The sequence below is a fragment of the Pezoporus wallicus genome, unplaced genomic scaffold (genome assembly GCF_028554395.1).
Source record: "Pezoporus wallicus isolate ANWC-B61680 ecotype Strahan unplaced genomic scaffold, APGP_CSIRO_Pwel_v1 contig_2384, whole genome shotgun sequence".
NCBI lineage: Eukaryota > Metazoa > Chordata > Aves > Psittaciformes > Psittacidae > Pezoporus > Pezoporus wallicus.
In genome coordinates, this window is record NW_026640488.1 from 4,904,560 (window position 1) to 4,916,744 (window position 12,185).

Sequence of the window (12,185 nt, forward strand, 5' to 3'; positions counted from 1 at the left end):
GGGTGACATGGTTTAGTGTGAGGTGTCCCTGCTCATGGCAGGGGGGTTGGAACTTGATGATCTTGAGGTCCTTTCCAACCCTAACTATTCTATGATTCTGTGACATTGGATCATTTTTTCAAATTGAGGACCAAGAAGAAATAGCTTTCATATTTTATAAAAACTATGGAGAAATTAAACTAACCAGATCTTGAAACATTAATAGAAACTAACATTTAGAGTTTCTAGATGAAGCACCCAGGTTCAGAAGAAGCGGGAAAAGAAGTTTTATCATCTTTGTTGTCCTGATTGTAGGCCTAATGTATGGCCCCTTAGATGTTGCTCCCATGACTACCATGCCAAGAAGAAATGAAGAAGCTGATCAGATAGCTTCAGACAGCCCATGGAGATAGTACAGCCCTTTTCCTTGTTTTACATATCTACCACAGCAGTTTCCCTCCTAGGTACCAGAAGGATTTGTTAGCTGAGGGCTGCTTTGGAAGTCCTGGATTCATCACAGAGGTGTGGTAAGTGGGCAAAATTTGAATGGCATACAGATCTTGAAGCTGGGAAACTCAGAATCTTAGGAAACATTTGCATTATGCCACGGTTCAAAACTCCTAAATTCAATGAGCACTGTGAACATCTACCTCACGCAGACAAGTTTTTGTTGATTAGTTAACTTCAACACTATGTTTCTTTGACAGGCAGTTCTGGGCTGCTTGGTGTGAAATCCATCAAGTACTGGGACAAATCATTGCCTCAAGCAGATGCTGACAGTTGCTTTTAGAGACAACCTCTCCTGGCTCTCTCTCCAAGTTTCTGTTGATATACATAATCTCTGTTTGTGAAACTAGAACAGTTTAGCTCACTATCTTTGACAGATTTCTGGACTTTCAAATCAAACCAGAACCCTTTTAACTCAGCCACCAGCATGCGAAATCAAGTCTATATTTTTGCATATGTTGTTAGTGAAAAAGTTAATTCTGAGTATTACTCCAATAAACACAAACAAGACAAGGCTGGTGTGTAATTTATACCTCCATCATGGAAGAAAAGCCAGAAGTGCTAGAGAATAATCTGTACCTTGTGACGTAATCTTACTAGAGGCTGATAAGGCCGAAAGTCGTATCCTTCCTTGGCTGGCCACCCGTCTGCTCCCAGCAAAATGCATCCAAGAAGTAAAATAGTTGACCACCACATAAACATCTTTACAGGTCTGCTCCTATCAAAATAAAATGTTAAAGTTCAGTGACAGACTGCAGTATTACTTTGGCACAATTCATACCATAAAAGTTTACAATACCGATACGCCATGTGTGGACACGAATAAATATCGCAGAAACAGAGTAATCCATCTGGCACAATAGCAAAAAGAAAATACAAGTACTAGTATTTGGAACCACAATATCAATTAGGTTGTGCTGAACTGAACGTTTCATCATAACTATTCAACACTCATATGAGAGGCTTGCTGACCAAACAACCAGGAAAAGCCTCAGAAAAGACATAATAGCAAAGCAGTGGCAAAAAAATCGACACTTTTTCTCAAATGAAGAAAAAAAGATGATTATCAATCACATGTTCATCAATATTTTCTTTTAAATATCATTTCCTGTGATGCATTGTTCACAACCTAAAAGTGCAAAACACCTAGCATACATCTGTTACCATCTTTATCTTACCAGCACTGAAATCTTAAATGTAAGCAAATCACTGTATTTTCTGCCAATATTCTGGAATAATTTTTAAATTGCATTATTGAAATTATGTATAGTCTATAAGCTTTATTGCATATGACAGCATTATAAAAATATTTCCAATCTATTAAGTAAACTCCCCACATCTTGCCCCAGAATTCACTGCAATCAAGCACAAAATTCTGTGTAGATTATTTGAAAACCTTTTTTTAGATTGGTATTGATTTTTGATTCTGTTTCAGAATCGTACAACTCATGTTGCAGGTGACCTGAACTGGCAAAGCATTACCATGGTAAATGCACCAGCATTCTATTACTTATTAGAAAAAAGTCCAAAATTACAACTGACAACTTTCAAAACTATCAGGTCATAGGACATTTTCGTAAATACTTTTGTATTTGTACTAATGACATTCAGAAATAGTTGTTTCATATTCTATTGTTGGTACAGTTCTCTACATATGCATTGCTTCATACTTGTCTAATGCTCTTTTATTATTAGCAAGAAAAATATTCTTATCCCAGAGGAGACTGTAATATTTCTTAACAGATGTTTGGTAACACTGTGACAGTCCATTTTCCTGCATGTAGAGAAGGGGATCAACAACTACTCTCATCTGCCTAAACAATGGCACCTTGTTGAAATTTGTGCAAGAACATGTAAAACTACAGATTTCAAACAAATCAATGTAACTTCATTATGATGCACTGAAAACTGAAATAAATTTACATCCACTTTTTATTCAGATGAAAACCTTAATACTGTGGACTACTTACGTATATTTCACCTTCATAAATCGAAACATTATATAAGGAAATGAGGAAGTGGAAAGACAAGGCCAGTCTTAACAGTTGATGTAACCTTTTGTTTCATGGAAGAAGCTATCAGAAGGATACTTACTTATTTGCAAATTTCATATTAAACTAGAATGTCAAATTAACAGTTTAAGACTTTGTATTTTAAAGGTAGATGTTGGTACTTACTGATGAAATGTATCTGGTCAATTGCATACAATATGCTATGTATACAGTTATGCAGTTATAGATATCATCCACTTCATCTGCATTCTGCCTGTAAGTTTGTCATCCTATAGTCATCATAAGAACCTAGCTTGTGCTGATTGCAGTGTTCTGATGTATTATAAACCAGATTATAAAAAAATTACTTTCTATTCAAATGAACAAAAAATCTGATTTTTTTCAGACAAAAGTGGACTGGTTTGATGAGCTAGTCCTACATTACATCCTCCAGCTACCATGACACGTTAATGTGTGACCCATTAGAACTAAAACTAGGATTTTAGATGCTGATATTACGAAGGGAGATACACAACAATATGGAAGAACACACAAATTATTTCTAATGTTAAAGGCCTTGACAAACTTATATTCTGAAATTTATGAGAAAATCCTTACAGAATATGCTGAAAAAAACAGAGAATGTGTGTCAGAGCTGCTCTTTAATGGACAAAGACATTATAACTTCATAAAGATAAGATCAGATCTATGGAAGACCTATAACTATCATACTCACAGATTTTTTAGATACATGTGGCATGGCAGTCTCCTTATATGGTTCTTAATGGACTTACAAACGCTTATTTCGTAAGTAATTTTGGTACCTATTAGAAATACTTAATATTTATTATTACTATTCAGCATCTGTGTTGAAACTATCATGCTAAACAGACAACATGGCACACTAATCCTCATCACTTTGAGACATGTGCAAATGCTTAGCCTATATTATGTAGTCCTGCAATATCTGAGAGAGATGAACAACATCTATGCATGCTGACTTAGGCAGGAGTGTTTATTTTTTTTCCCTTTCTACCTTGTTTCTACTGCACTTACCATGCTAATGTAGAAATATCTGATAAGAATAATGATATACATGAATAAGTGCAAAACGTTGTAGTGTTCCCTAAGAGCCCAGAGTGTGTACAGAATGTTAAGTCTTGTCTAACATTTCCTTTTTTTATAGGAAATCAGCTGAGCATAAAATGTGAACAAAGTGGGGATCACTTGTTATCCTGTATCCTTTACAGTCATGCTTCTGGGAATGCTGTTATACAAACTGTGTGTTTCATTCTTATCATTCTTCATATGGCAGTAAATAATCCTCACAGTCATTCAAAGACAGGGACCTGAACAGAATTAATTCCTGTGGGGATATCAAAGGTATTAAATGGGCTCCAGCCTTCCAACCGTTCATAGTCTTAGTACGCAGGATCCTGCATAAGTCTGCTACCCTTCTTTGGGGACTAGTCTACCAAACTTGGTAAAATCACTTGATGATTGCCACCTGTTTCATTCTCATTTCAGATTACTTTTACCTGACTTTTTGCCTGCCTGGCTATCATACTCTTAACTCAAACTCAATCTTAAGAGTAAAATACCATACTACTTTGACATCACCTATCTCTTGTTCCACCAAAACCAATCTCATTCTGAGTATGCCTCTTAAAAAAAATTAAGATTTCTTCCCATTTATTGTTGCTTATTCTAACAGTTCCTACTTCAAGTACCTTTTTTCATTATTCCAATTTTTCAAATAAACACAGTAGAGGTATCTCTCCCAGGAGATCTTCCATAGAATATATTAGCAGTGAATTACTTGAAACAAAGACAAGAAACTCTGTTACAGAGAGATATGTAATATAAATAACTTGAGGCTTGTTCTTTTACACCTGTCCAGTAACTAGATATTAAAGTGATGATAGGAAGTGACACAGTGAAAAAGTATTCTTGGGTTTCCCTCATACTTTCACCAAAAGAGAATTGCTAATCAGATGTTCCAGTGGAGCTTTGGTATGGGATTACTAGAAGTCTAGCTCACTGATTTCAAATACCAGGAAAGATTACTTCAAAGTCTAAAAATTCAAGTGTGTTGTGGCATAGCATTTTCCTTCACTGCCTGCATATTAGTTCTCAATATCACTGTTATTGGAACAAGTCCATTGGGGGGGGGGAATAAATAAGAAAAAAAAGAACAGAATCTTGACTTTTAGTTTCGAAGAAAACACCCCTTTGTTATGTTTCTGGAAAAAAAAAAAGTTTTGAAAATACTTTATTGTTGACTTTCAAGGTCGAATGAGATTAGGTTAGCAGTTATGCATGCTAAAACTAGCTATGCACAGTTGAACCTTTGTTCCCTTTGTGCACTTGTGGAATATCTCTCCATACAATGAAAATTACGTTGGAGAACAGTCATTTCACAGAAGACTGTAAGGGCAGCCACATTCCACCATCCTCCCATCTAAACAGCATATCTATTGGCTTCATGTGGTGCAAAAGCATAGTCTTTATAGTTTTGAAAATTATTTGACCTTGAAAGGCTTCTCCTTTGTACTTGTCCACGAGAAGATAAAATTATGCTGTTTCTGGCTTCATTGCCTGTTACTTAGATGAACACTTAAAATGTAAATTAAAAAAAATCAGCTTTTTGAACAGATGCCACCTAAAATCCCCCAAATATGTAGGGTGTCTGCAGTTAGTATTTGCCTTTTCAGAAGGAAAATGCTGAAAAAAAAATCAAAGATTTTAAGCATTACTAAGGCAGATTTTAGTAAATGTTTTGAAATATTAGAGTTAGACAAATACAGAGCTCCTGAATACAAGCAACTTACTCTTTTATATTTTTCTGCTATCACTGCTTGGAAAAGTGGAAAAAAGATGTTCTACTTTAATCTCCCAGGCAGTATATATATATATATTTTTTTTTTTGAGAACTTTGGAACGGGCGGGATGGATGGTGTGTGTGCCTTAAAGATGAATAAGACTTTAATCTCACTTTCTGTCTCTTAGGAGACTTGCCATAGAATGACACTTAGGATCTGAATTAAACAGCTGCACAGGCAGAGAAGGCAGTGGAGAGACCAGCTTTGAGAAATATTCCAAGAAACAAGCAAGTGTTATTCAATTACATTTGACAATTTCAGTGAAATGCTGTTGAACACATATTTTTCTTCTTGGGTTTGTCACATCACTGAGGCATCACCCAGAAAGCAGTGTAATGAATTTACTTGGGCTGTGAAAGTTCTGAAATCAGCTTGTCAAGCAGATACATTCCTGACCTTTACCATTTTTTCCAGTGATGTTTTTCTTTCATGCAGCGATTTTTTCACTTTACTTAATAAAAGCTCCACATATTACAATACAGCTCTTTTCATATACATTTATATCATAACTTGTAAGTTAAAATAGAGAAATAAAAAGCATTCCAGGACACCTTTTAGTGTATATATATATATATATATATATATATATATATGTTCTGTATGCCATTAAACACTGAACTGAAATTCAGACCACTGGTAACAGTAACACCTATATCTTATGTCTAAGATCTAATTTACAGCTACTCTTTGTGCTTAAGTAATTAGGGTATAGAGGTTTTCTTATCTAAGTGTTCAGTGCATCACTGTACTGAATACTGTATTAGTCTCTGCTTAAATTCCTTTAAAAATATAATAGAATGAGGAACGTAAACAGGAATAAACAGGAAAACCCTGAGGTACATATTGGTCTCAGTTTGAAGAGTAAACAAAATAGATTAAAGAAACTCATCAGATTTCCAAACATGGTTACATGAATATAAAGAAGCTATGTTCTTCACATCCACATAATATTACAGAAATTAATATATATATGAATTTAAAAAGGAAGCAAACTTAAAGAGCTAAAGTTCATCAGTGGGTATTAGACATAATGGTAAGCTGCAGTTTCTAGCTCAGGAAGTAAATAGACTCAGGAAAATATGCTAATTTGCCCATTCTCTCCCTGACTCTTCACTTGTCCTTTAAGCTGCTACCATTGACCACCAATTTAATAATAAGTAGTTATTAAACAGTATTGCCCTTTCTTTACAGTATCACATCAGTGTTTGCTGCAAATAAAGAATCAGAGCAAGGTTTTCTGAAATCTAAGGTACACTTTGATTAACAGCTATTTAATGACAGCTCCCTGGTGAAGTAGGTGAAAAGTGAAATTACCCCTTGTCCTGTCACTACAGTCCCTAATGAAGAGTCCCTCCCCAGCATCCCTATAGCCCCCCTTCAGAGACTGGAAGGCTGCTATGAGGTCTCCACGCAGCCTTCTCTTCTCCAGGCTGAACAGACCCAACTTTCTCAGCCTGTCTTCATTCAGGAGGTGCTCCAGTCACCTCATCATCCTCATGGCCCTCCCCTGGACTCGTTCCAACAGTTCCATGTCCTTTTAATGTTGAGGACACCAGAACTGCACACAATACGACAGGTGAGGTCTCACGAGAGCAGAGTAGAGGGGCAGGATCACCTCCTTCGACCTGCTGGTCACGCTCCTTTTGATGCACCCCAGGATATGATTGGCTTTCTGGGCTGCAGGTGCACACTGAAGCTGGCTCAGGTTCATTTTCTCATCATCTTCTTTTCCTAAAATTTCCAAAATCTTCCAAAATTTTACATTGAAAGCCTCTTTATAACAATATTTACTCATGTGCTCAGTTTGCAGCCATTCATACAGAAACAGTTATGATTTAGTTGCCTTATGAGAGTCCATATATTCTTCAAGCTGACCTTTACCACTGAGATGGGGGAAAAATACTCTGTTCAAACTATAATTGCAAAGAAGATTGAATCAGTTTTCTATTGAAACAGATGAAGCATAAGTACAAGATATTTTATTTCACTAAAGAAAACTCTGCTTGGTAAAATTCTACTTAGTATACACTCTTGATTTAAAATGCAGTTATTGAATAAATTTTGTAGAATGCAGTCAAACACAATTTAGTCTGCTCAGCAGAACAACTGAAGCTAATCTAGTCTTGAAAGTTTTGGAACTTAGAAGTGGTTTATGCTGCAAGATGCTCAGTTATACTTAAATCACTATTTTACTAATTAATAAAAAGAGCAAAATATCATAAAATTATAAACTGTCTCTTAAGCTATTGATGCTATAGCATTAAACTCTTTGTGTTTCCAAATCTGCTAATTTATGCTCAATAATCTCCAATACTTCTATTGCAGTCAAACCCTCAAATATTAACAGGGATAGCATTCAAACACACATCCAAAACTCTGAGGCAGACAGTCTTACATAAGCTGAATATGCAACTTCTTTGGACTTTAGCTATCACTAGTAAATTCAACGTATATTATTCTGTAAGCAAAAAGTTCACAGAATTGCTAGTTATCCCTGTGGATGATCTAATCACCCTGAGTTGGAGACTATTTCTTCCAATCCTTGAGAAAATGCAATGCAAAACTCCATCACCCTTTTTGCTCCTGCTAGTGCTTTTCACACCCTTGCAAGTCCAATATTTTGTGGAAAACAAACTAAAACCCAGTTCTGACACCTTCCTTAAAAATATCTAATTATGATTAATATGTTCTACAATACCATGGTGTTTCCTCTCAAAGTTTATTATGCTTTCTAAATTTTTTCAGCAGTTCATTAGTAATGTAAATTTTGTTCTCCACCTGACTCTTCCTTTGAAATTATTGGACTAGGAGAAATGCTGCTATTATGAGAGTTATATATACATATATACTAAGCACTAATTTACCTCTCCCCATGCTGCACTTTTCACAAACAGAAAACGCTGAAAAAAGATCATATTATACACAGCCAATTCCAAGCTAGCATCTATATGAGGACTGAAAATTTAAAATTCAATAGGAGAATGCCCTATTTTAAACTGTATTTGCACATAAAATTAAGAAATTTTCCACTTTTGAATAAATGTTTCCAAAATTCCTCACCTACTATACTCTTGTTCAGTGTTATTAAAAAGTGACTAGCCATGATATCTGGCATTAAGAAGAGAGACATAATCCATTTGAAAATAGAAGCAGTCCATCCTGATAAACTGATTTAATCAACTTAATGCAACTACAAAGTACAATAAATGAAATCTTGTATACTAGTTAGATCACTGTGTTCCTCCTATCTTTAAGAGAGGAGGCACATCAGATATTAACCAGGAATTATTTAAAAGGTCATTTTCAACATATCGAATAGTAGTACTGTCCCTCAGGACATGTCAGTCTTCATCTTTTACATACTATTAATCTGAAAAAATAAAATTAATTGTCTGTTTTGTGTGGATCAGATAAAAAGCATAAGTTCTTCCACCATATTCAGTGTTATTAATAGGTTTATAATACAGCTACAGTAATAAATATAAACCATGCTCCATTGCCTGTGACTTTGAGGACTTCATTGTACATACTGATAGATGCAAATACCTGCTAGGAAAGAATAGAAACCACAACCCTTTCTTAAAATGATTTTATCTACCATTATGGTTTCACGGCAGAAAGGAATATGCAAATTTTGGTGTAAATAGGGATTATTATATTACATGAGCTTTGAATAAGGAGCAGAAGTTTTAGCCAAAAGTATGTTTTCTCCCATTAGTCTGCCTCTACTATACCACACCCCTGTGCCCCCACATCTTCACATGCAGTCCAAGTCCTCAAAAACCTCACAAGAGATATCTCCAAGCTGGCTGTGTTATCACACCTGCAAGTTCTTACAAAGTAATCACAGTATCAGATTATCTCTGTGAATACAGCCATACTTCATATCTAGCAAAGTTTGTCTTTGCTAAAATGCGATGCAGAATGCAGATCACAGTGTCATGACGGCAGCTCTCACCCCTGGGACCTGCTGCCAGCTTCCACACACAGCACACTTTATGCTGTCAACCTCCAGTTCTCCTCCAAAAGTGGCAGCCACACTCTGAACCAGAGTTAGGAGGTCACCTTAACTACATACAGCAAGCTTGGGGCTTGCAACAGCAAAACACTGTGCTGCCACAGCAGCACACAGCTCGTAATCTGTATACCGATTTGTTCTGTCTCTTACTTTATGCAGCTTCAGCCACTGACTACACATGCACACACTCTTTGTCCTTCACCCACTGAAAGAGGCTGGCACAGTAATTTTGGAACAGCCAATGATGCTGCTGACAGCTCATGGGCTGGAACACACAAGCACAGAATAACAGTTTTTTAAACTCTGATGAAAAGCACTCACCATGCCAGCTGAATTCAGCCTTCTGCTGACTCCTGTCTATCTTTCCCTGACTCCATTCCTGATTTAAATTGCAAGATTATCATTCCACACAAGCAGAAGGTGGAATACAGACTATTGTGCTCCTTATCTTGTACTACCACACTTGGTCTTTGTGTAGACATCACAAACATGTCAGGTGGCTCTGAGATGTATCCCTGAGGACCCCTCCATCATGAGCAGCCAGCACAAGGGCCAGGCTTTCCCCGCTCTTCACTGTTAGAACTCTCTCCCCCCTCACATTGCTTGCACTACCACATGCTGTTGCACAACAACAGAAGCCCAGAAAACAAGTGTCTGTGGGGGAAGCAAACAAGCTATATCTGCCCAGATGCAAACCCTAGAGGAGCTTATTCAGAATTAGGCCTAAAAGCTTACAGGTGGCTGTTGTAAGCCTGGACACAACTGGCCTGAGTGTAACGGGGGGGGGCATTTCTGAAAGGCCATGACACCTGGAATGTGTCATGGACACTTACGAGGTTAAATCTTTGCTGCTAACTTCATGCTCTAATTGAATCTTACCATTTTAAGTACATTTATTTGTTTAAAGGAGAACACCAGATGTCTCACTGTCAGCGACACAGGTTTCAGTGAATTATAATGAAAGAAGAAATGGCAATTTTAAGCCTTTTTTATCATGTTCTTCACATGATCTCACAACCGCAATCTCAAAACTTCAATCTCACAATTTCTTTAATAATACAGAAAGCAGAACAAAATGAGGGAACTATATTTCACATCTCTCAGGAGGGATTTTTTTAATAGAACTGAGTTGTGTGTGCTGATCTTACTTTCCCCGAAGACTTCAGTATCAACCCTGGGAAACTGGTGTTTTTACCATCATTAATATATACAAGCTCTTGTTTGTGGAAGTTATACTGTCAGCAAGGCAGTTCCTTTCTTCACTCACTAAGACAGCTTGTTACAGCTGGTTCCTCAATATCCTAGAGGATTAATGTTTATCATCATGACAATATCTGAACCCATGGGAATTCAACTAATGTATGTTACTAAATCAGAAATATAAAATCTGCCATCTTAGAAGCAGGAAAATATTTTGCTACTGTTAACATTTTACAACATTTTTAAAGTAACACCTAACATACCATTATGTAACTGTGTGCTCTGGGCATGCTACAAAAGGTAAATATTTTGGTTTTCAAGTTTTCACTTAGTTACATAAAATACTTAAGTAAAATACTGCAAACACAGATTAAATATAAGAAGAAACAACAGCTGTTGATGCTTCCATTGCGTACTTTTAAGAAAATCATTGCATACTTTTGAGCAAATGTCATTCTAGAGAAGGCAAAATGGCCACTCAAGACAAATTTGTTTTTTTAGAAAAGGTAAGCTGCTGAATTAAAGACTAAAGTGCCTCCATATTTGCTATGACATGCTAACCTACCACCCTTCTCCCTTTTGTTAGTCAAGGAAACTTGGAGGTTTGGGAAAACATTAGTTACCAATAAAAACACTGAGGCCTTGGTATTATGGAACTCCTTGAATGAATGCTAAACCATGATAAGCCTACCATTACTCAAACTACCATGATAATTCAGAGAATTTCTTTCTACTAAATAAGTATTCTGGTTAATATTGTCATCTTGTCCCTTTACACCTATGAAGCTTGCTAGGTTGCTCTATTGACGTGCTCTAACCAACAAAGATGGGTCCCATCTTTGTTACCCAGTGAAAGGAGTTTTTAAGCTTGTTTAAACCAACTTTAAACAGCTGGTTTAAAGTCAATCCGCTGGGAGACTGTGGCTCAAGACCACCACGAAAATGGCAAACATCAGAACAGATAGGTTTGGGAGTTTTACCTCTGCTAGGGTTTGAGATAACAAAAAAATTACAAAGGACAAAAGAGGGTGCTAAAAAAACAACATGCAAAAAGGTATGGTAGTTTTGGCTCAGCAAAGTAGTGTTTCAGCAGCCTTCACAGCATGGGAAGATAGGTAGAGAGCATATCAGAAAGAAACGTGATACAGGGAAGTCTGACATTCAAGGAACCATGAGCTCCCTGCTTCCTTAAACACAGATGAACACTCAGCAGGATATGAGTACACCATGTTGTAATTGAGAGTATGCACAACAGTACAAACAGTAATAGGAAATATCAAATCATCAGACTGCAGAGAACAAAAGCGTACAAGAATTTTGGTATCATTGCATTGAACCACAGTTCAATCAGTAACCAAGAGGACTGATGAATGTTGCAGCTATTTAAATAAGCAAGGACTTTTTTCTAGCTGAGGGCAATCTGTCGTTATCCGGATTGAACCACAAATATATTTGCCCTCTGGTGCTCTCCTCCAGTGACCGCATTAATATAATTAAGTCAACTACAGATGAAACCCTGACCTAATTGAAAACATGAAAACAATTCTAAAAATAAACATTTAGTATGTTGGGTCACGATCTTATTTATAGGACTTAGTAACAGTAAAG

At 36.5% G+C, this 12,185-nt stretch overlaps 1 protein-coding gene across 5 annotated transcripts in view; it reads right to left on the bottom strand.

Annotated features, from left to right (window-relative positions):
- Positions 1–12,185, bottom strand: part of FSTL5 (follistatin like 5) — a 318,360-nt gene that overhangs the window by 286,705 nt on the left and 19,470 nt on the right. For all 5 annotated transcript variants that reach the window (XM_057419057.1, XM_057419061.1, XM_057419058.1 and 2 more), the window contains exon 2: positions 1,066–1,204. In XM_057419057.1, coding sequence (XP_057275040.1) covers positions 1,066–1,188 — 123 coding nt within the window. In that variant the 5' untranslated portion in view covers positions 1,189–1,204. The remainder of the gene's footprint in view (positions 1–1,065; positions 1,205–12,185) is intronic.